The 24,421-nt window shown below is 42.0% G+C and overlaps 1 protein-coding gene across 2 annotated transcripts; it reads left to right on the top strand.

Moving 5' to 3' along the window:
• The first annotated feature begins 7,266 nt into the window (after positions 1–7,266).
• IDH3A (isocitrate dehydrogenase (NAD(+)) 3 catalytic subunit alpha) lies at positions 7,267–24,407 on the top strand. Of its 2 annotated transcripts, none has more exons than XM_070358510.1 (11): positions 7,267–7,359; positions 11,588–11,650; positions 14,026–14,109; positions 15,674–15,788; positions 16,863–17,050; positions 17,512–17,645; positions 18,510–18,612; positions 18,713–18,777; positions 19,719–19,803; positions 20,257–20,409; positions 22,849–24,407. In XM_070358510.1, exons 1-11 carry the CDS (start codon positions 7,333–7,335, stop codon positions 22,930–22,932), a joined length of 1,101 nt encoding a protein of 366 aa, XP_070214611.1. In that variant the 5' UTR covers positions 7,267–7,332; the 3' UTR covers positions 22,933–24,407. The 2 variants fall into 2 exon arrangements, with proteins under 2 accessions (XP_070214611.1, XP_005906665.2); XM_005906603.3 differs by lacking the exon at positions 7,267–7,359 and adding an exon at positions 7,462–7,862.
• The last annotated feature ends 14 nt before the right edge of the window (positions 24,408–24,421 follow it).

A 24,421-nucleotide genomic window follows, 5' to 3' on the forward strand; every position in this document is an offset into this window, starting at 1 on the left:
TGCAGCCATGAAATTAAAAGACGCTTACTCCTTGAAAGGAAAGTTATGACCAACCTAGATAGCATATTCAAAAGCAGAGACATTACTTTGCCAACAAAGGTTCGTCTAGTCAAGGCTATGGTTTTTCCTGTGGTCATGTATGGATGTGAGAGTTGGACTGTGAAGAAAGCTGAGCACCAAAGAATTGATGCTTTTGAACTGTGGTGTTGGAGAAGACTCTTGAGAGTCCCTTGGACTGCAAGGAGATCCAACCAGTCCATTCTGAAGGAGATCAGCCCTGGGATTTCTTTGGAAGGAATGATGCTAAAGCTGAAACTCCAGTACTTTGGCCGCCTCATGCGAAGAGCTGACTCATTGGAAAAGACTCTGATGCTGGGAGGGATTGGGGGCAGGAGAAGAAGGGGACGACAGAGGATGAGATGGCTGGATGGCATCACTGACTCAATGGAAGTGAGTCTGAGTGAACTCCGGGAGTTTGTAATGGACAGGGAGGCCTGGCGTGCTGTGACTCATGGGGTTGCAAAGAGTCGGACACGACTGAGCGACTGAACTGAACTGAACTGACTGATATGCCAATAAAATGGATAACCTGGAAGAAATGGACAGAGTTCAATCTTCTAAGACTGAACCAGGAAGAAATAGAAATTATGAACAACCCAATTAGAAACACTGAAATTGAAGCTGTGATAAAAAATCTCCCAAAAAACGAAAGCCCAGGACCAGATGGCTTCACAGGAGAATTCTATCAAACATTTAGAGAAGAGCTAATGCCTATCGTTCTAAAACCCTTTCAAAAAATTGCTGAGGAAGGAACACTTCCAAACTCATTCTATGAGGCCACCATCACCCTAATATCGAAACCAGACAAAAGTGAAAGTGAAAGTTACTCAGTCATGTCCGACTGTTTGCAACCCCATGGACTATACAGTCCATGGAATTCTCCAAAGACAACACAAAAAAAAGAAAACTATAGGCCAATATCACTGATGTACATAGATACAAAAATCCTCAACAAAATTTTAGCAAACAGAATTCAGCAACACATCAAAAAGCTCATACACCATGATCAAGTTGGGTTTATTCTAGGAATGCAAGGATTCTTGAATATATGCAAATCAATCAATGTGACTTAATTGTCACATTATCATATATAATTGTCAATATATTAACAAACTGAAAGATAAAAACCATATGATCATCTCAATAGATGCAGAAAAAGCCTTTGACAAAATTCAGCTCCCATTTATGATTAAAACTCTTCAGAAAATGGGCATAGAAGGAACCTACCTCAACATAGTAAAGGCCATATATGATAAGCCTACAGCAAACATTATTCTCAATCATGAAAAACTGAAAGAATTCCCCCTAAGATCAGGAACAAGACAAGAGTGTCTGCTTTTGCCACTGTTATTCAACATAGTTCTGGAAGTCCTAGCTACAGCAATCAGAGAAGAAAAAGAAATAAAAGGAATCCAGATCAGAAAAGAAGTAAAGCTCTCACCGTTTGCAGATGACATGATACTATACATAGAAAGCCCTAAAGATAGTATCAGAAAATTACTAGAACAGTGAATTTAGCGAAGTTGCAGGATACAAAATCAATACACAGAAATCACTTTCATTTCTGTATACTAACAAATAAAAATCAGAAAGAGAAATTAAGGAATCAATCCCATTCACCACTGCAACAAAAAGAATTAAATATCTAGGAATAAACTTACCTAAGGAGACAAAAGAATGGTATACAGAAAATTATAAGACATTAATGAAAGAAATCAAAGATGACATAAACAGATGGAGAGATATTCCATGTTCCTGGGTAGGAAGAATCAATATTGTGAAAATGACTATATTACCAAATACAATCTACAGATTCAATGTGACCTCTATCAAATTACCAATGGCATTTTTCAAAGAATTAGAACAAAAAATTTCACAATTCATATGGAAACACAAAAGACCCCGAATAGCCAAGGCAGTCTTGAGAAGAAGAACGGAGCTGGAGGAATTAGCCTTCCTGACTTCAGATTATATTACAAAGCTATAGTCATCAAGACAGTATGGTACTGGCACAAAAGCAGAAATATATCCCAATGGAACAAGATAGAAAGCCCAGAAATAAACCCATGCACCTATGGGTACATTATTTTTGACAAAGGAGGCAAGAATATACAATGGGGAAAAGTCAGTCTCTTCAATAAATGGTGCTGGGAAAACTGGACAGCTACATGTAAAAGAATGAAATTAGAACACTTCCTAAACCATACACAAAGATAAACTCAAAATGGATTAAAGACCTAAATGTAAGACCAGAAACTATAAAACTCTTAGAGGAAAACATAGGCAGAACACTCGATGACATAAATCAAAGCAAGATCCTCTATGATCCACCTCCTAAGGTAATGGAAATAAAAACGAAAGTAAACAAGTGGGACCTGATTAAACTTAAAAGCTTTTGCACAGCAAAGAAAACTATAAGCAAGGTGAAAAGACAACCCTCAGAATGGGAGAAAATAATAGCAAATGAAAACTGACAAAGGATTAATTTTCAAAATATACAAGCCACTCATACAACTCAATGCCAGAGAAACAAACGACCCAATCAAAAAGTGGGAAAAAGACTTAAACAGACATTTCTCCAAAGAAGACATACAGGTGGCTAACAAACACATGAAAAGATGCTCAACTTTGCTCATTATTAGAGAAATGCAAATCAAAACTACAATGAGCTATCACCTCACACCAGTGAGAATTGCCATCACCAAAAAGTCTACAAACAATAAATGCTGGAGAGGGTGTGGAGAAAAGGGAACATTCTTGCACTGTTGGTGGGAATGTAAATTGATACAGCCACTATGGAAGATGGTATGGAAATTCCTTAAAAAACTAGGAATAAAACCACCATATGACCCAGCAATCCGACTCCTAGGCATACACCCTGAGGAAACCAAAATTGAAAAAGACATGTATCCCGTTGTTCGTTGAAGCACTATTTACAACAGCTAGAACATGGAAGCAATCTAGATGTCCATAGACAGATGAATGGATAAAGAAGTTGTGGTACATATATACAATGGAATATTACTCAGCCATAAAAAGGAACACATTTAAGTCAGTTATGATGAAGTGGATGAACCTAGAACCTATTATACAGAGTGAAGTGAGTCAGAAAGAGAAAGATAAATATCATATTCTAAAGCAAATATACGGAATCTAGAAAAATGGTACTGAAGAATTTATTTTCAGGGCAGCAGTGGAGAAACAGACATAGAGAATACACTTATGGACATGGGGAGAGGGGAGGAGAGGGTGAGATATATGGAAAGAGTAACATGGAAACTTACATTACCATATGTAAAACAGATAGCCAGTGGGAATTTGCTGTATGGCTCAGGAAACTCAAACAGAAGCTCTGTATCAATCTAGAGAGATGGAATGGGGTGGGAGATGGCAGGGAGGTTCAAAAGGGATGGGATATATGTATACCCATGGCTGATTCATGTTGAGGTTTGACAGAAAACAACAAAACTCTGTAAAGCAATTATCCTTCAATAAAAAAAAAAATTTTTTTAAAGAAGAAAAGAAAAATTTTTTTAAAGTTTATTTGTGAGATTTCCCAGTGTCCAGTGGTTAAGAATCCACCCTCCAATGCAGGAAATTCGGGTTCAGTCGCTGATTGGGGAACTAAGATTCCACATGCAGTGGGGGAGGTAAGGCCCTGCCAGTTACTCAACCCATGAACCTCAACTAGAGAACCCATGCACCACAACTAGAGAACTCCTGTGCTGCAAATACTGAGCCGGTGTGCTCTGAAGCCCTTGCCACAACTAGAGAGAAGCCTGAGCACCGCGATGAAGATCCTGTGTGCTACAAGTAAGACCCGATCCTGCGGCTGCTGCTGCTGCTGCTAAGTCGCTTTAGTCATGTCCGACTCTGTGCGACCCCATAGACGGCAGCCCACCAGGCTCCCCCATCCCTGGGATTCTCCAGGCAAGAACACTGGGGTGGGTTGCCATTTCCTTCTCCAATGCATGAAAGTGAAAAGTGAAAGTGAAGTCACTCCGTCGTGTCTGACTCTTAGCGACCCCATGGACTGGAGCCTACCAGGCTCCTCTGTTCATGGGATTTTCCAGGCAAGAATACTGGAGTGGGTTGCCATTGCCTTCTCCAAGACTCGATGCAGTCAAAGATAAATATATTAAGTAAGTAAATATTTTAAAAATAAAATGTTTGCATTTCTTTGACTGTGAACTGGTTATTCAGAACCTTTTTCCATTTATTTACTAAAGCCCTAATAGGAAAATAAACTAGGGATATTCTGTTGAAATAGATTTGTGTCCCTTTGGTAAAAATTTTTTGAAAAGCTTTTGGTATGTGAATAATCATATTCCAGTTTTACCGACTAATTTAAAAATTGCCATTTTGGCTACAAAAATTTTACTTAAAGTAAAGCACACCTGGATCGGGTAGTGTTGTTGTCACAAATAAGGGCACACCTTCCAGATCCTCCTGGAGAAGGAAATGGCAACCCACTCCAGTAATCTTCCTGGAAAATCCCACGGACAGAGGAACCTGGTAGGCTACAGTCCATGGGATTGCAAAGAGTTGGACATGACTGAGCGACTTGACTTTCACTTCCCAGATCCTTCTCCTGAGAGGCAGTTTTCCCACTGTCTGGTCCAAACACGGCTCGCTGATGGGATCTCTGGACACTACAGAGCACAAGAGACAGGACAAGGCGGCTTTTCCAGAGGAGAGTGACCTGCATGTTGGAGAAACTCTGGAACGCGTATGAAGAATAGTGCCTGGCAGTTCTGGACTCAGGGAACAGGTCCTGGCTGCGGGGGAGGTAGCTTTCTCTCTCCCTGCTGTCCTTCCAGCTGCTCCAGAGTCAGGAAGCACCTTGATACGCGAGTTAGACTAGGAAACCTCTGAGGTCTTGTCAATCCCCAGAGCCTGAGCTTCCAAGGATTTGTCACTTTTCTGCCTCAAAGTCTTGGCTGGCCCTGGTCTTTCCTCAGGGCCCCATCTCAGGCTGCTGACCTTTTCAATCTCTTCAAAGTGAAAGTGAAAGTGTTAGTTGCTCAGTCCTGTCCGGCTCTTTGAGATCCCATCTGAGCTACCAGGGAAGCCGTCAGTCTCTTCAAGGACGATTCAAATGCCATCTCTGCAGTGGAATCTTCCCTAATCAACACCCCCTCTTGCCCTCCACTGCACCCCCTCCCCAAACTGTTAGAGCACCTGGCTGAATCTCTTCTGTGTTTCTCCCTCACTAGACTCCAAGGGCACGGCTGGGGCTGATTCATTCCCTTGTCTTCACAGTGCACCTGAGAGGGACTCCACTTAGGAAGGATCTGGTGAGGTGAATGACCCTCCTTCCCAGGGGTAGTTTAACCGTAAGGAGAACTGCCTTGGTAATTAGGAAGCATCCTAGTACAATGTCAGCATCATCACTTACTAGCTATACCTCAGTTTTCCTACGGGACTGTTGTGAGGATTAAATAGACCTTGGAGAAAATCATTTCACATTTTGTTTTTCCATCAATGAGCAGCAAGTAGTTTCAGTCTATATTCCAGAAACAAAGACATAACAGACTGTCTCTGAGCTTGAGGAGGCTCTTCAGTGGTACACAGCAGGGGAGAAAGCGATAAAGTTCCTGGAAGAGGTGGGAACCAAGTTCTACTGGCTCTAGGTACGGAGAAGGAACACATGCGTGAGTCTGAGGGGCTTCCCAAAGGAATCAACATCCGAACTGAGTCTTGACGAGTGACTGGAATGTCAACAGGTGGAAATGGCACAAAAGAGCATTCAAGCAGAGGGAACGGCATGAGCATAGTGCGGGTAAAATATGGGAAGCATTTGTGGGCTGGCCAGGAGCCCTACTTGGCGGGCAGTCCAGGACTTTGGGGCTGGACGGAGTGACAGGAAATACAGCTGAATAAAAGACGGTGGTGAGAGATGAATGGGAGAGCCAAGAGGTGTTAGGGCGGCATGGGCTGTGGTCAGAGCTGTGAGAGAAGGAGAGGACTGTGTGGAGAAAAGATTGGAAGGGGCAGGTTGTCGGGGGAGGAGGCTGCTTCGGTTGTCCGGACATGAGATGGTCAGTCCTGAAGGAGGGCAATGATGGCAGTGGGGGTGGAGTGGAGGGGCACTGTGGAGAACACCTTAGGGGGGAACTGCCAGGGCCTGATGAGAGCAAAGGCCAAGAAGAGAGTGATGAGGTCCCTGTATCCTGATGAAGCCACAGACTTAGCAGTACTTTGTTACCTCATCAAAGCCGCTGGCATCACTTGTGCATCTAATTCACCACTTCCCTAGGTAGATGAGTAGCTCTTCTCTGGAAAGAACCTTTTTCAGGGTGTGGTGTGGGAAGACTTGGTCTAAATCACCCTGACACCCAACTATGGGACCTGTGATCAGCAGAGCTTCAGGACTCTGGTTGCTGAGAAGATGAGGAGGGCGGGGAATATGACGTTATTTCCTCTTCCCTCTTTCTTAGATTTGAATCAAGTCCCCTGATTTTACCTTCTCATTGCTCCTTGCGCCTTCCCTTTCTGATACTTATCACAGTTTTCATTTACATATTTCTGTCATACTTGATTGGCGTCTGTCTTTTCTACTGGACTGTAAAATTACCATTGAGAACAGTGCCTGGTAACTAGGCGGCACTCAGAAATATGTTTAGAGCTTTGAAGACAGAAAGTAGATCGGTAGTTGCTGGGACGTGGGATGGGAAGCTGGGCTGACAGCTAATAGGCACAAGGAGCATTTTCACAGGTTGGAAAACTGGATTGTGGTGATGCTTGTGCAAGTGCTTACATTTATTGAAAATTACTGCGAAATTACAGCGAGTGAATTTTATTGTATATGTTATACGTATACGTTATACCTCAATAAAGCTGTTAAAATAATAAAACATTTGTGAAACGAGTAAATGATCTATCTCCCTCCCTGAGGTTGTAAACTCCGTAAGAGAAGCTCTATCCTCTAAATCCATAAGAGTGACTGGCATCCAGTAGACGCGGAACAAACAGCCCACCTAAACACTGAAATCTATGAATGAAGCGGCAGAGGAAGGACTCTGGCCAGAGATCCCCGCCAGCAGCTTCCGGGTCGCTGCTCTGCCCGCCGCCGCGAGACGAGCACGGCGATTGGCCAGCGGAGCCGGTTGTCCAGGGCCCGGACCAGGAGCGTGCTCGGAAAATCCCCTACGCGAACTCGCGGGGTGGGGCTTCCAGGGGGCGGGGCCAAGAGGGGGCGGGCTCCAGACGCTGGCTGGGCGGCTGCGCACTACTGCCGCCGCTGTCGCCGGGGTGAGAGGAGTGGACGCGATGGCAGGGCCCGCGTGGATCTCCAAGGTGAGCTCCGGGCAGGCCCGCATGTGGCTGGCTGGCGTGCTGGGTGCTGGGCGGGGGCTGGCGCGCGGGCCCCGATGGGAAGACGGCGGCGCGCGACTGGCTGGGAACAGACAAGGAGCCGGTCCCGGCCGCCCGTGCGCCTGGCTCGGTGGCCCGCAGGCGGTGTGTAGGCAGCCCCGCTCCCGGAAGGTCGCGCCTGGAGCGGGGACAGCATCAAGGTCAAGGCGGGGAGCGCCGGTCCTGTTCCCGATGAGACCCCAGTGCTACCGCCGGCATCTGTCCCGGCCGGAGCCCAGGCCTCGCGCGGAGCCGGGGAAGGTCACCGGAGTCGCCGACCAGGCTCCACCATCCCGGCTATTTCCGAAGCTGCGGCCCTGCAGCCTGCTGATCGCGCAGAGTCCGCCTCAGCACGACCCGGGCCTTCCCCCGGTCTCTACTCCGGCCCCGGCCGGGTAACCTCCCTAGCCACCGGCACGTGCGTTGGGCTTGAGAGGTTTTCTCAGGTGAGGGAATCCCGGGGTCATTTTCCTGCCAGATTTTTTTCTCCCTTGGAGCGCTTCCCAGTCTGCTGTTGTAGCTATTTCCCCTTCAAAGGACACGGGACACGTTGCACCTTGGAACCTGAGCACCCAGAGACTGGGAGAGGGAGACCAGCAACGCCTTTCCTTTACCTTATGTTGGTGAGAGTCCTGTGATCTCACCTTGACAGCTGGGATGCCTGCCAGAGCTGGAAAGGGTTGCAGACCGTCTGCAGTTCCTTGGTTCCTCAGTGGAACTAACTTTGCCTGAAAACGTAATTGCTCAAGGTCACACAGGAAATCCCTGCCAGAACTGGAAGAGGAACTCAGGTGTCTCAGGATTACCAGTTCCAAGTCCCATTTTGCCTGCTCTGTCTGTGGTCAAGGTCAGACAACAAATTATAGGCAGAGGGAAAAATGGGCCCTCAGGTCTCCTGTTGCTTTTAGAGAATGATCCCCTAAAAACCTACCATAAGCAGTTTAATTTTTTCTTTAGAAAAGTTGATACTGTATTTCTCCCTTGCTTTGAGTTTAAAGTGAGGTTTGCATACATTTAATTTAGTGAAAAGTGCTCTACACCGAAATTTAGGAGACTTAGGTTTAAATCTTGGCAATGCCACCGACTGGCTATGTGACCCTGAGCAAATTACTTAACATTTGTGAGTCTTAATAAGCTATCTGTAAAATATCTATACTTGCTTCACAGAGTTGTTGAGGATTGAATAAAATAATGTGAGAGCACCTAATACATATAGAAGCAACACAAAAGTCTGAAGCTCTCCTACCTGTCAACATACTTACAGCCTTCAAGCAGACAGTTGGGCATCAGTAGCCGCATTTTATTTACTAACTGGGTTCTGCTTTGTTACCCTCTTCAGACCTGGGCTTGTGTGTAATGGTAACTTATTTCACATTCACTCCTGAAGGTAAAGCAACTTCTGTGTCATTGTCTAAAAAGAAGTCAATCCTTCAATCACTGACCTTACACCTAACACCTAATTATCTTTGATCGATACATAAGAGTTCAGAATGAGAGACTAAAACAGCTAGTAAAGTGCTAGTAAATTTGTTTTTCCCTTAGTGTGGTCTCTAAGGAAAAAACTATGCAGTAGGTATTCAGAAAGTGTTGGGTTGTGGAATCAGATGATGAGGTTCTCTGACATGGACTCCCAGTGTGACCTTTGGCAGTCATTTGACCTCTGGCAGTCATTTGACCTTTGTGGTCCAGTTTCTCCCTTTAGGGACTGGAGTAGGTGGTGCCTTGGATGCTCCCTTTAGGGACTGGAGTAGGCAGTGCCTCTGAAGTTGACGTCCCAGGATGCTGAGCTGGGTTGTGAGTTTCAGTCAAAATAAGTCCTCTATTAAGAGTTCCATTTCAGGTTCTATTTGAAAAAGATCTGTATAAGCTTATATACATATATATATATATATTTTTTTTTTTTTCTAAAGAAGGTTTATTTAGAGAAAATTAAAGGGTTTCTAAAGACCTTTCTGGCTCTAAAATTCTATAATTATAATGAGGCAGTTTCCCATTAGCAGGCTTTTATTGAGTACCTGTCATACTTTCAAGAGTGTATTTATATGTTTTTAAGTTGGAGGATGAAGGTAAAAAAGGAAATGAGGTGCTGTGTGTGAAGTCACAGGTTCAGTCCATATTCTGTGAGCCTGGTCTTGGTCTCCTTACCTGAAAAGGGCTACTAATACAATCTCCCCAGGTTTTATAAAAAATAAAATGATGTAATATATGTATATAATACATACAACTATGTATGTATATTATACAAGTACAATATAAAGTAGAAGACAGTCTGTGCTTTAAAAAATCTTGTTTTACTTTAAGTTCTGGGTGATTTAGATGCAGTACTGCCTTACTTTTAAGGTCACAAAGGAGAGATGACAAAAATGGAAAAGACAGATTGTTAAGAGAAAGCTATTGCAAGTATTGAAGCTGTTTGCTGGAGTGGCTGGGAACTCATCAGATAGGGCGATACTTGAGACTGGATTCAGTTTTTCCAAAAGTATTCTGAGCACCTACTATGAACCAGGCACTTTCTAGGTACTGGAGATGGAAAAGCAGTGAACAAAACATGAAAATCTTTGCCTTGTGGATTTACATTTTAAATCAGTTAGTTTGGTTGGGTCTTTTGCCACAAAGACATGGGCCTGTTTTGAGTGAATGTTTTTTGTCTCTTTTTGAAGGGTGGGGAGAAGGACCCACGCAGATTTTATAACATAGCCTTAAAGTGGTCTCCCTTCCTTCCAATAGCCCATTTGCTGGTGGATGAACCACGCTCTAGGGCTGAGTTTTTGGCCAGTAGTTTTGGCATAGCGTATTCTTTGGGGTCATGCCCTATCTTTTATTTTATTTTCAGTCCAGAGAGATAACTAGTTGCTGGGTTAGAGGATACAACCTGTTCTCAGCTCCTTGGCCGTTAGTGTCGCTTTACTACATGCTGATATTACAGCCAAAGGTTCAGGACTTATAAGAACTGTCCCCCAAAAGGAAGACTAAGGATATAACAAATGTATCTTTGCTCATGTATCTAGCATGAAAAAAAGTTAACCTTTAAAACTTTTAATGAATTTTAGTTTTAATACCTTTGGTCTATGTAGCCAATTTCTTTTATTATATTCTGTGTATTATAATGTAATGTGACTTTGTACCAATTTTCAAGAACTGAATTATTGAAGTTCAAAATAACCTTTTAGAATTTATATTTCTGGTATGTCATAGTGTTAAGTGGAAAAAGATGTACCAATGGCAACATCTTTGGGTAGTGGAGTCGGTGGTGGTTTAGTCACTAAGTCGTGTTCGACTCTTGTGATCCCATGGACTGTAGCCTGCCAGGCTTCTCTGTCCATGGGATTCTCCAGGCAAGAGTACTGAAGTGGGTTGCCATTTCCTTCTCCAAATGGGGTTAGTAGGTCACATTTATTTATTTTTTTATATCTTTCCCCATCCCAGCAATTAACAATAATGATGGCATTACCTATATTGTCCAAAGTAGATAATTTATGTAAAATCTTCATTCTGTATGATGCATGTCAAGATGGTATTGAATAAACTTCGTTAGATTTTTATTACAAAGTATAATTTCTTAATCTTCATGGGAGAAGAATAGGCAGAGTGTGTAACTGGAGGAGCCCTGGAATAGGAGTTAGGAGACCCAGATTCTGGTCTGTTTGTGGTCTCTCTGTGGCTTTAGACAAATCCCTACTCTTTGGACCCACTGTTTCTACTGTATAATGAGTGAGTTGGGCTCTGGGATTCATAAGGACCCTGCTGGCTCTTAAAATTAGTGATAGTTTTCCTACGGTGTGTGTGACCCCCAAATTGATCCAGTGGTTAAGAATGTGGACATAAAACTGTCCAGACCATCTGAGGAAAATTCAGTGTTTGAGTTTAAAAAAAGTAGAGTTTCATTCTATTTTCAACATCTTTTGACGACTTATATTGATAAAATCGACTTTAAAAGTACATATATAGTACTTAAATTCTCAGAGCAAAGGTAAACTGAAAATTTTGGTTTTCAAATCCAAGAGAGCTTGCTACGTTGAGCTAATACATGAGAAAAATATTCCTCGGAAGTTCCTGAATTTATCTATGTGAGCTGCAGCATTGTCAGCTGTCAGAGACGGTGCCATGTCTGCCTTTTAACACTATGTGGTTAATTCTGTGCATGACATTTCTTTGTTGATATTAAATGTAGGTCTCTCGGCTGCTGGGGGCATTCCACAACCAAAAACAGGTGACCAGAGGTTTTGCTGGTGGTGTGAGTATAATTATGTCTTTTATTTTTTCCCTTTTAGAAGTTTCTCAAGAAAAGTGCTCTAATGCATTTATTATATGGCATTTAATCTCCATTTATTTAAAATTGGGGAAAAGTGGCCATACTTACACATTTAAGTTACTGATGAACATGTGTAAATCTATTAGGTCACTTGTACATTTTAAAAAAGATTGTATTATAGCTGGCTATATAAGCCTGTCACATTAATATCTTGAAGGAGGCTTGTTTAAAAATAGATAGAAATTACCCTTGAGCCTGTTACTTTATTTCACAATCTCATTTGGATAAGACAGTTTTTTTCCAAACTAGCACAAGTTGAAAGAAAATTGTTGAGAAGCTTCAAAACCTGCTTCGCATTTTTATTTTGTAAGCTTCCCTGAAAACAGTAGATTGATCACCAATTAAGAATGCCTCAAATATCTGTAAGCCCTATAGGCTTATATGTATTGATATGTTCCTTACATAGTCTTCATAGACTTTCCTGTTAACGGATCATCTGTTTCTCATTAAATCTGCTGCTTTTAGAATTCCCTGCATTAGAGTTGTGTGCTTTAAAAACTGATACCACATTTTTAGAGCATTCTAAGACTGTGGGTCAGTGACTTCCCGTATGTTTTTATTTTACCTCCTTTTTACAGAATCTGATTTGGATTCATAATTCCTATACTCCCATATAACATCTTACCCCATGAGGTATTTATAAGAGCATAGTACATTTTTTTTTTTTTTTCCATTTACTTTCTGAACTCTGGAAGTAAAGTAGATTTTTCTGGTGGCCTGATGACATTTTGTATTACATGTTGGGAGAACAGGAAGAAGAAGCCAAAGGGGTTCTTTTGGCTCTGCTTTTGCTACAAAAGATGCAGAAAGAGGCTTGTTAGCATTTCAGATGCATTCTGAAAGCTAATGAGATGATCATTGCTCTCTGCTATTACTTAATTTTCAGGTTTTCCATTAAAATTTATGTTATCCTGGTGGGAAGGCGGTTATATTTGAGAGAAATAAGAGAAACTAATTTTTAAAAAAGCATCCTTCCATTGTATAGCTAAATTCAGAAATAATTAGTCCACCTGCTTAGGGAACATCATGTGTGCTTGCTGAGTCCTGTCCAACTCTTTGTGACCCCATGGGCTGTGGCCCACCAGGCTGCTCTGTCCATGGGATTTTTCCAGGCAAGAATACTGGAGTGGGTTGCCATTTCCTTCTCCAGGGATAGTCCCAAGCCAGGGATCAAACCCCAGTCTCCTGCACTGGCAGGCAGATTGTTTACCACTGAATCACCTGGGAAGCCCCTTGGGCAGGATCACTGGAAGCTAAAAGACCAGGGAAATGAATCGGTGATTTTTTTTTTTTAATCTAAGCTTTTATTTTTTTAATTCTTAGAGAAAATTGTTTCCATCCTAGATTATTTTGTCTAGCTTAGCCAAACCAGCATAGGCAACTAGAACTGAGAAATGCCAGAACTGAGAAATGCCAGGGACCATTGTCTGGGCCAAACTTCTAGGTAGGGGAAAGTCCACAAATAATGACATATTTAGTTTCCACATGGAAGCCCTCACTTAAATCCTCTCATCATTTCCCTTTACATATTTTTTTTTTCCTGTGTTTGAAATGCTGGCTTTATTCTATTTGAAGCCTTTGCACTAAATCATTGATGTTACATTATAGATCACTTTGTCATTCAATGTGTGATTCAGACATTGCAGGCATGATCACATACCATATTCTTAATGGTTCCAAATTAACTTCACTGGGCTTATTTGGATTACTGCTGTCATTAGGGGCCAGTTTTATAAAGGAACTCAGGAAAACAGACCCTCTCTTGATGTGAAGTCTGATTTTCTGCGTGTCAAAATAGACCACAGTGCTACTCTGGAGGTGTCTGAGAGTGTTTTATAAGACTGAATGAGTTGCATGAGAAATGGAAATTTCTAGCCTCCTGTTGGAGAGGAATATGCCTGCCTTCATAGGAAACCCTCTAAATTTTAGTGAGAGAACACTGTTGAAATGTTTTGCTCTCCTTGGTTTTACAGACTTGAACAAAGTGGTCTCTTCGTAGTTTGTCTGAAAAGAAATTTCACTTGGGAAGTTTACTTGGTAGTTTATTTTTGTTTTCTCTGGAGAGCATTGCTTAAGTTCTTTTTGAAACCTCTGGACTCAGCTAGGAAGTAGAGTTGTGGCCATCTCTTGATTCTTGCCTCCACTTTGATGAGCTATTGGGAGGTAGGTCTGTTTTCTTAAAGGCATTTCTTATGAGTTAAGAACCCCTAAACTGGATTTCTTTTTGAACGATGTTCTTTTTTTAAACCTTCAAAAATCAGTTCTGACTGTCTCCTCTGATGATTTCTTATATTCAGGTTAAGACAGTAACTTTAATTCCAGGAGATGGAATTGGCCCAGAAATTTCTGCTGCAGTTATGAAGATTTTTGATGCTGCCAAAGTAAGTGGGCTTACATACTTTTGATAATAAATTGTACAAAAGTTTTCTTAGCCATTTGGAGTCTATGAACTCTTAGGATGAATTGTTCACATTTGTGTGAAGTTGGCGAGGTCTCTCATTAAAACTTCACAGATTCTGACTTGAAGAGTGTTGTTGCTGCCATCATTGTGAACGGTTTAAGCTACTGCATTGGCATCAGTTATGTGTAAAGGAATCCAAGTAGTACTGTAATTTTTATAGATTTTTGAACTCTGCCTTGGTTTAAGGTCTTTAAGTCCTGCCAAGGCACCTGTCTCCCTCATTCTACCTTCTTAGAAAACAGAATAGATATTTCAAAAAACTATTGATATGTAGGCGATTCTGAAAGTTTTTTTTCTGGTGTGGTAATACCAAATATGAGATATTATTATCAAATAGTCTATCCTTCAATGCAGGTAGATATTTAAAAGTGGGAATTTAGGAAAGTTGGATTTTGTTTGACCTGATGCTTTATTATTGCTATTTATAGCTGCTAGGTGAAATAATATATAAAATTAAATAAGTGGTTAATTTTGATACCAACAGATAAAAGTCAAGGAATTTGATTTATTTATGCTGAATATACATTGTTTTTCTATATGCATTTCTAATTAAAACTCCTACAGAGGAAATGATGCTTATGCAAAAGCGTTCTCTGAGGGAGCTGAACTCTGCTCACTGTCTGCTGTGAGCTCCCAGTGAGCCAGGACCGTCTTGCTCTGGTTCCTCTTCCTATGGTTCCTCTTACTAGTGCATTGCCTGTTGGCTGTCAGATGTGTGTGTACACAATGAAAAGTGTGGGTGAAAAGAAAGGATAGCACTGGTTTATACCTTAAAATTCCTGCCTTTATAGGTTATATAATATTTCTTTTTTTTTTCTTAACAGCTTTATTGAGATTTAATTCATATACTGTTCAGTTCATCATGTAAAGTATGCAGTTCATTTCATTCATGGATTTGTGTAATTATTACCACAATCTAATGTTAGAACATTTTCATCACTCAAAAAGAAACCCCATACTCATCAGCAGTCATTCCCCATGACCCTTATCTCTCCCACCCTACCCACTCCCATCACCAGCCCTAGGCAACCACTAATCTACTTTCTCTCTCTGTAGATTTGCCTATTCTGGACTCTTCATATAAATAGAATGTTAAAATTACATGGTTTTTATGATTGGCTCTTTGCACTTAGCATAATGTTTTCAAAGTTCATCCACGTATCAGTACTATGTGATACTTCCATGAATCCTATTTCTCTGCTCGTTACGATATTCTAATTATAGCCACGCTAAGAGTCATTGTGAAAAAAAGATGGGCAGGTGGCAGCTAGGAGTGATGACTGGACAAGGGTAATGTGGAGAATCTCTCTGGGCATGCTGGAGAATGACATCTCTTCTTGCATGCCAGGAACCTTCTGGACCTTTACTGTATGTGTTTTCACCAGTTGCATCCAAAGTTGAAGAAGTCTGTTTATAGCTGCAGTGTGAATGTGAGTCACATATAGTTCTTTCCAGTTCACTGTGCTCTGTGGTGTGGCATCTAGGCACCTATTCAGTGGGAGGAGCGAAGCGTCACCGCCATTCAAGGTCCGGGAGGCAAGTGGATGATCCCTCCAGAAGCCAAAGAGTCCATGGATAAGAACAAGATGGGCTTGAAAGGTAGTGCTGATGTGATATGATCGTTATTATTGATTTCTGTGACAGGCGTTGTATTTATCTCTACCTGGGTTTATCTTTTGCATGATTTTTAATTTTGGCTTATACATGCTCCAGGCCATGATTCAAAACACTGGCATGTGACAGATTGGAATCAAGCACTGGGGAGGTGGTGTCATAGGATTAGCTAATGTCAGGGACATGATACAGTGCCTGGTCCTCAGGCAGTCGGTGTTCAGTGCAGTTGATATTCCAGAAAGCTTCACTGAGGAAATTTCTTCCATATCTGAATCTGAAGCAGAGGGTCAAGTTAGAGGCAGAAGACATTTTTACAGGGTGTGTAGCGTGTGCTCACTGCTGCCTGAGAGTGACCAGCTATGCGTGGGCTCATTTATGATGAAGAGGGCATCAGACTTAGAAACAGAGCCCCTGTCTGTCCTTTCAAATGATGCTGGTAAAAGTGTCCCTCGTTTCATGAAGCATGCATGTTAGACGTGTCACACAGCTACTTCATGTCCAAAGAAAGGATCCTAAATACAGCTCTGATGGAATAGTGGAAAAAATGAAAATCAGAATTTCAAATACAGTTGGCCCTCCATATCCATGCATTGTGCATTCATGAATAACATGAACCAACCACGTATTGAAAATATTAAGAATTCCAGAAAGTTCCAAAAAGCAAAACTTGAATATTTCCACTGGCAACTATTAACATAGTCGTTTACATCGTGTTAGGTACTATAAGTAGTCTGCTGCTGCTGCTGCTGCTAAGTCGTTTCAGTCGTGTCTGACTCTGTGCGACCCCATAGACGGCAGCCCACTAGGCTCCGCCGTCCCTGGGATTCTCCAGGCAAGAACACTGGAGTGGGTTGTTAAAGGAGGATGTGTGTAGGTTATATGCAAATACTGTGTTATTTTATAAGGGACTTGAGCATCCATGGATTTTGGTATCTGCTAGGTCCCTTCCCCTACTTGATGCTGAGGGACAAGTGTCAACATTATGAGCTTGGGTTTATAAAGAAAAAGAAAAGACCAGAATGTATTTTGTTGTCATCTGCATATTCTTCTTTATTATAGGCCCTTTAAAAACACCAATAGCTGCTGGTCACCCATCTATGAATTTATTGCTGCGTAAAACATTTGACCTTTATGCAAATGTCCGACCATGTGTCTCAATCGAAGGCTATAAAACCCCTTACCATGATGTAAATATTGTCACCATTCGAGAGAACACGGAAGGAGAATACAGTGGAATCGAGCATGTGGTATGTTCATTTGGATACTTTTTCATTTTTAGTTAGGTTGCTTTCTGTGTACTTGGGACTGTTGTTCAAATTCCCAGGTGAAAATATTTCCCAAAGACAGTTCCCTTTCACTCATTGAGGAGTTGTGGGTATTTGTCTTGTGGCCTCAAAAGGATGCCTGGGGGAGGGAGCGTGGTGCTTCAGGGCACAGGCTTGGGAACTTGTCCTCTGTTTGAAGTTTGAATCCTCAGCTTCATGGGTGACCATCTCTGTACCTCGGTTTTCCTCATCTGTGCAGTGGAGCTTATAATACGTGGCTCACTGGGCTGGGGTGAACATGACTAACCCTGCCGACATGCCATATGCATGATGCTCGCCTTGGCAGCTGGCGCCGTGCAGGCTTGGCACAGATGGTGTTGTCTGCACACACCGGCAGTCTAGAGCCACACCCTTTCAACAAGACAGGGCTTCCTCTCTTTCAGATCGTGGATGGAGTTGTGCAGAGTATCAAGCTCATCACTGAGGCAGCGAGCAAGCGCATCGCGGAGTTTGCATTTGAATACGCACGGAACAACCACCGGAGCAACGTCACAGCCGTGCACAAAGCCAACATCATGTGAGTCCCAGTGGGCGGTGCTCCCTCCAGCTGTGTGGGTGCCAAGCAGTGGCAGGGCTTGCTTTTCCTCTCTGCAGCTTGCTCACTGCTTCCTGATAGTTCTGGAAGATGGCCTTGCAGCCAGTCAGAGGGTCGGGCATTGCTCTTGTGTCAGAGTCTCCTATTTAATGTGTTTCCTCGGGTGGGTGATGAACAAGTTTGGAAGGAGCAGGAATTCCGGTCTCGGCAGTTTAAGGGAGGGGAAGAGAAGGAAGCCAGAGAGACCAGATCCCCAGATGAGGTGGCCAGTTAGCTAGTCACGTGAATAAAAGGGCAGTTGTTCCTGTGTTAGGAGGGGACTAGCAGGAATGTTTCTGAAATGGCCACCTGTTCAGGAGCTTAAAATAGTGCTCATAGTGCTAATCTGATCCAATGTATCATTCTAGCAATTTGAATTCTCCTCATCTCTAGTGCAGTAAAGGTTAACTTGGTGTGTTATGAAGCAGGTTTCCTAACCTAAGAAAAGTGTTGAGCATGTAAAATAGTAAAACTATTTAAATAATTGAGTAAGTTAACCTTGTTAAGGCAATTTTAGCATTTCCTTATTAATAGATATTTCTTAATTCTTGCTAGGTAACACTACAAAAATATAGTCTTCTTCATTATGATCAAACTACTTTACATTTTATACCCTTCTGTGCTTCCAGAAGTATCCCAACATTTAAATTTGCATTTTACTGATTGCCCCCCAAAATTTTTTTACTCTAATTGAAATCAGACATCTTGGCTTCTGGAACTTGAGTTTCTTGAACTTTACTTCTCTGATTTGATCTTTCTCTCTCTGCAAGTCTTTGCTTTCAACAATTTTTATTTGATTAAATACAGGCGAATGTCAGATGGGCTTTTTCTGCAAAAATGCAGGGAAGTTGCAGAAAACTGTAAAGATATTAAATTTAATGAGATGTACCTTGATACAGTATGTTTGAATGTAAGTATATATTCACACTTACCTGCTATGTTTTGTGGTGTATAGTGTGTACATGTGGTGCAGTTTTTGATTACTGAATGCACAAATGCATTTTTTGTAGATGGTCCAAGACCCGTCCCAGTTTGATGTTCTTGTTATGCCAAATTTGTATGGAGACATCCTTAGGTAAGTCTGGCTGCACCCTTTTAGCCTACAGTTTATTTATAAATGTTCTAAAATAAATTGTGGCTTAAGAATTTTAATCAAGGGTTATAAAAAATAGCGTTTGTTAGAAGATATGAGTTGAATTCTGATAGTGCAGGTGGTGATAATGGTTACATGTTGGGTAGGTTATTCCTTTGTTCATTTGCCAAATTAGCTCTGGACTGTAGTTCCCTGACCATTAGTTCCCTCTTCCCACTTTACAGATATTTTATTGGTTGGTTGGTTGATTTCAGTGTTTTATCATGTATAGCTAGGAAGGTGGGTGTTCATTTTTACAAGGTTTTTTTGGGGGTAACTTTTGGCATAATTTCAGACTTACAGGAAAGTTGCAAGAACAGCACAAAGAAATCCTGTGTACTCAGCACCACATTCACCAAATGTTAACATTTTTATCAGACTGACTTTATTACTCCCTCCTTCCTCCTCCTCATTTCTCTGTCTCCACACACATACATGCTGGTGGCCAAATGGTGCTTTTGTAAACCCATCATTCCTTTTACATCTATTAGTTGGCATTCTATTGTAAGGATAAGCTTTTCCTTCTGTCTGATTTGTTTACTGACTTACCTATGTCAGTTTGGACTCTCGGCTTCTGTTTTACTCAGGGGTTCTGTCCCTCACTATCGTCACTGATATTGGTGCTTAGATTGCACAGACTTGGCCAGTGTCAGTCCCTCAGAGCCGTGTCTGTGCCCTCTTGACAAAGCCCCTTATTTGCTCTCTGGCACAGTAAGGTGCTTCAGGCTCATACTATATGTTCCTGACTAGTCCTGAAATCAGCTGTTTCTTCAAGGAGCCCAAGGTTCTCCTAGTGGAGAATGGTATGTAAAGATAGAAGTCTGACCACTAGGTGAGCTGTTTTGTTTTTCAAAATGTCCTTTGAAATGCTTTTCTGCCCACAGTGACCTGTGTGCGGGATTGATTGGAGGTCTTGGTGTGACACCAAGCGGCAACATTGGAGCCAATGGAGTTGCAATCTTCGAGTCGGTAAGGACCCTGGTGACACCTGAAGCTGAATTCAAGTCAGAGTGACGTGAGAATCCAAGAGGGATTATCTGCATAAATATCTGTTAACTCTTGAGTTTTTCCAGTTGTCAAAAGAAAGTGAAGCTTTGTTTAGCTTTTTGTATAAGCTCAGTTGATTCATTCATTTCCCACTGATTTCTTTTGTAATCCTTATTATTTATTGTGTTTCCTTCCTCAGTTAAAATATTTTACCAGAAGTTCACTGGATAAGATTGTTTGTTCATCTTTTTACACTTAAAAAAAATTACTTTAGCTCTTCATTTTTCTGAGGCTTTATTTCTAAAACCTGTGTCTGGATAGCTGTTCCGTAGCTATTTTCCATCAGAGAGGAAAGCTGATTAAGAGCCCAGCTTCCCCGGAGGAGAGCCGTTTGCTTTTGTCCCCCTTCTGACTGCCCCACCCCGACCCCTGCAGGTTCACGGGACCGCCCCGGACATTGCGGGCAAGGACATGGCCAATCCCACAGCCCTCCTGCTCAGCGCCGTGATGATGCTGCGCCACATGGGGCTTTTTGACCACGCTGCGAAGATTGAGACGGCGTGTTTTGCTACAATTAAGGATGGAAAGGTATTGGTGATCTTGCCGTACTTGGGCTGGGTGAAATTCATTTCCTCCTTGGGTTTTGTATGTGAAGGACAGATGATGGTTCTTCTCAAGAAGGCCAAAGGATTGGACATCAAGCAGGCATTCCTAACGCAGGCTCCCTGGGTGAACTCAGGATGGGTGCACATGTTGCCTCTTCTGAAGGGAGGACCCATGCGTTTCATCAGGGGAGGGCTGAGAAGCACCGAGGCAAGGGCACCAGTGTGCAGTGGGAAGGACAGTGATGTGGGGGTCAGAGCAGGGCAGACCTGCTTATCCTGTTGCTACCCATGGGGTCTTGGCTAAGTCCAGTAATTTTTCTCAGTAGCTTTTTCCTCTTTCCAGCAAACATCTGTTGCATACATTATGAGGTATGGAGGATATAATAAAATAAGGAATAAGATAAGGTCTCAGACCTCAAGGAGCTGGAAATCTAGCAGTAGATACAGATATAGACGTGTCTGTAATACAGTGGTGCTCTGTGTTACTTTAAATGCATCTGTGATATAAAAGTAATATAGAAGTTTAATAGATGTATTAATGGCTAATACTTGAATACTTACATGATCTTATACTCTATATATATGTGTGTGTGTGTATATAAATATATATATAAAATCTGAGCAAATTTCTACTACTCTGTGGCATAGATACTGTAGTTAAGCCCATTTGAGAGATGAGGGCTTCCTATGTGGCGCTAGTGGTAAAGAACCCACCTGCCAATGCAGGAGACACAGGTTCAATCCCTGGGTTGGGAAGAACCCCTGGAGGAGGGCATGGCAACCCACTCCAGTATTCTTGCCTGGAAAATCCGATGGACAGAGAAGCCTGGCGGGCTGCAGTCCATGGGGTCTCAGAGAGTCAGACATGACTAAAGTGACTGAGCACATAGATGAGGAAGTTTGTCCAAGGTCTCACAGCTCCTAACTGGCAGAGTTGGGGTTCACACCTAGTCTGGCTCTTACCCAACAAGTTTCACTGTTTCCATAAGCGGTTGTGGCCCGTGGGAGGGTTGTGATCGATTATTCTGAAAGTGGGAGAATGGAGGAGATCATGGCTTTACAAGGCTGGGCCCGAAAGGCTGATCCTTAGCCTGAGATCTCTTCATTTTTTTCAAGTTATCATTTTAAAAAAGGATAAAGTACACATAATACAACATTGACCACTTTAATAATTTCTGAGGTGCACAGTCTATTGGGTATTAAATACCCAGTATTTTCACATTGTTGTGTGACCTTCACCACCATCCATCTCCAGACTTTTTCATTTTCCTGAACTGAAACTGTCCCCATTAAACAATGATTTCCCTATTTTCTGCTGTTGCCTCAGCCTCTGGCGAGCACCATTCTACTTTCTGTCTCTAGAAATCTGATTGCTCTAGGTACCTCACGTCAGCTGAGTCACACACTTGTACTGTTCAGACTGCCTTACTTCACTTAGCACAAGGTTTGCTGCTTACTTTTAAAAAAATTCTGTACTTTGAAATTTCTGTGGCCAAAATATAAGAAACCCAAGCTTGTTTTTAACAGCCTGATATAGTCATATTGAAGGGCATGTGCTTATATATATTTTTTGTTCTGACGCTGTATTAGAGAAGCTACTCACAGAACCCAGCAGAGAGATGCCTAAATTACACAGTAGGCTCTTTAAATTGCATAGGATGTGATGAGATGAGAGAATTAAATATATTGAGTTCTGTTTGGGAGTAAAGAGCATAAGCTGGTAGAAAACAGGGGAAATGGGAGGATTTCAATCCTGAAGAGGGGAGTTGAGTTAGTAATTTAAATACTTCCCTAGTATTGGTTTCTCGGCCTCCCCAAATAGGTCAAAATGTGTTTTTTAAAAAACAAACTTAAATTCCCCCAGAGATTTTTGCAACCTCTTGTTTAGATTTGCTGTCAATGAAATGTCCATGATCAAATGCTTCCTTAGAATCTATTGTACAGATCAAGGGAAAATTTTTGGAAAGCATCCCTCCTTCCCTTTGGGGTGAGAGCATCTTCTTTTGTTTTTCAATTTTGGCTGTGCTGGGTCTTTGTTGAGGCATGCTAGTGGGGTTCTTGTGGTGCGCAGGCTTAGTTGCTCTGCAGCTCCTGGAATCTTAGTTCCCTGACCAGAGATTGAGCCCATGTCCCCTGCACTGGAAGGCAGATTCTTCACCACTGGGCCACCAGGGAAGTCCCAAGAGACTTGATCTTGTTCTCGCCGTGTTTCTGCATACACTATCCAGTTAGCTTTTCCAAGTCCGCCTAGGGTAGGTGGATGGTGGTAGAACCTGTCTCACTTTGAAATGAGGAACTAAATGAGAGAGTAGCCAGGTAACTCACTCAGCTGGTGTCTCACTGAGGACTTTAAATAAAAACGTTTTTTACTTCAGTTTAACATGTGGGTACATTTTCTGTCTTTGCTTTTTCCTTTTCTCAGAGCTTAACCAAAGATTTGGGAGGCAATTCAAAGTGCTCGGACTTCACAGAAGAAATCTGTCGCCGAGTAAAAGATTTAGATTAAGGCTTCTACGGATGGTATCTGCATCAGTCACTCCTAGTGGACGCCACGTCAGCCTGTGTTAGAATACTTCCCATTGTGTATGCATTTATGCATTTCTTGCTTGTTTCTTGACAGAGTACATTTTTAGACCTGGCCTTTTTTCTTAAAAATCTGTGCAGAGGATGCAGGTAATGTCCCCAGGCCTGCTTTCAAAGGACTTCTTCCAAGTGCTTGTTTTATTTATTAAACGTCTATCTGGTATACATTTTTTTGTAAACTCTCAAGTGAACCGTTATCATTTGCTGTTGTTAACCATTTTATGCTTCAGTTAAAATAGTTTTTCTTTCACTGTAAATATCATGATACAGAAATACTAAGAGAAAACATCTAACTTTTTAAAGAAAAACACTGATATTCTTGGTTTACGAAAAATATAATGGAGATAAAGTAGAATGTTGGCATAATAGCATGAGAGGATATTCTTATAAAACTAAATGGGCACAAGAGAAATTTCCTGGGAAAGTTTACATCAAAAACAGTGAATATGGTATATTTCTTAGTGATATGGAAAGTAAAGACTAATTTGTACTTTACATGAATTACTGAGTATAAATAAAGACTTTGGATCGGAGAATATATAATGAGAGATGTAATTTTTGTTCAGAGGATACGGGTAATATATTGGGTATAAAGACACAAGTGGATTGTGTGTTCAGTTATTTTTGTTATCTTGAGATTTACTGTTCTTGGTAAGAGCTTTTAATGAAGTGAAGGGGTGGTCCTTCCTTTTCACTGGACATATATCAAGCATGGTGCCTAACACAGCCCTCGATCTCCTGTCCCTTGGTCCCTTGGGGGACCCTGACTCGGACCTGGGAGCAGTCCCTCTTCCGCAGCCTGTATGGCGCTGTCCAGAAGTGGACCATGCTCCCGCTGATAGGGCTAACAGGCCTCACCATATAAATTTTGACTGCAATTGAGGAACCTGGAGTACTGGCTATTAATTTTACATTTCACTGGCTTCTCCTTCCCCAAAGCACCAAATCACCACCCTCTGCCTCAGCACCACCAGGGAAAGAGGAGCTGCAAACTCAGCCTGAATTGATTCACAAAATCGTGCCACCCTGGGGCTTGGCTCAGCTTTTGACCTTCAGGCACCTCCCCATCCTTCCTCCAGTCCTCACCTTTAGCATGATTTGTCTTTAATCTTCAGAAACTGAGTCACTGTTTTCATGAACTCTTTGGTCCAAACCAAAGGCAGCTCATGTCCTCCTTGGCCCTCGTGTAACATCTCCAACCTGTGGCTTTACCTTGTCACGGGGGGGAGTTTTAACCACAACCAATACTCCTGTCTGGGTCCTTTTTTGAAGCTCGAAACCAGACAAATATCTTATATGTATTTTATTCTGTTTAAACTGCTGCTGCTTCTGTTTTATTGAATTGTGCTAATCATCGGTGACCCTTCGGTTTACACAAATAAAGAATTCCCAAACGAATTGAGCTGTATGCT

The sequence above is a fragment of the Bos mutus genome, chromosome 21 (assembly GCF_027580195.1).
Source record: "Bos mutus isolate GX-2022 chromosome 21, NWIPB_WYAK_1.1, whole genome shotgun sequence".
NCBI classification, from domain to species: domain Eukaryota; kingdom Metazoa; phylum Chordata; class Mammalia; order Artiodactyla; family Bovidae; genus Bos; species Bos mutus.

Bases quoted from the DNA above. Each gene is read 5' to 3' on its own strand.
- IDH3A (XM_070358510.1), top strand. From the start codon at position 7,333: ATGGCAGGGCCCGCGTGGATCTCCAAG. The intron at 7,360-11,587 runs GTGAGCTCCGGG...TATTAAATGTAG, and splicing joins GGCCCGCGTGGATCTCCAAG to GTCTCTCGGCTGCTGGGGGC. The intron at 19,804-20,256 runs GTAAGGACCCTG...CGACCCCTGCAG, and splicing joins GAGTTGCAATCTTCGAGTCG to GTTCACGGGACCGCCCCGGA.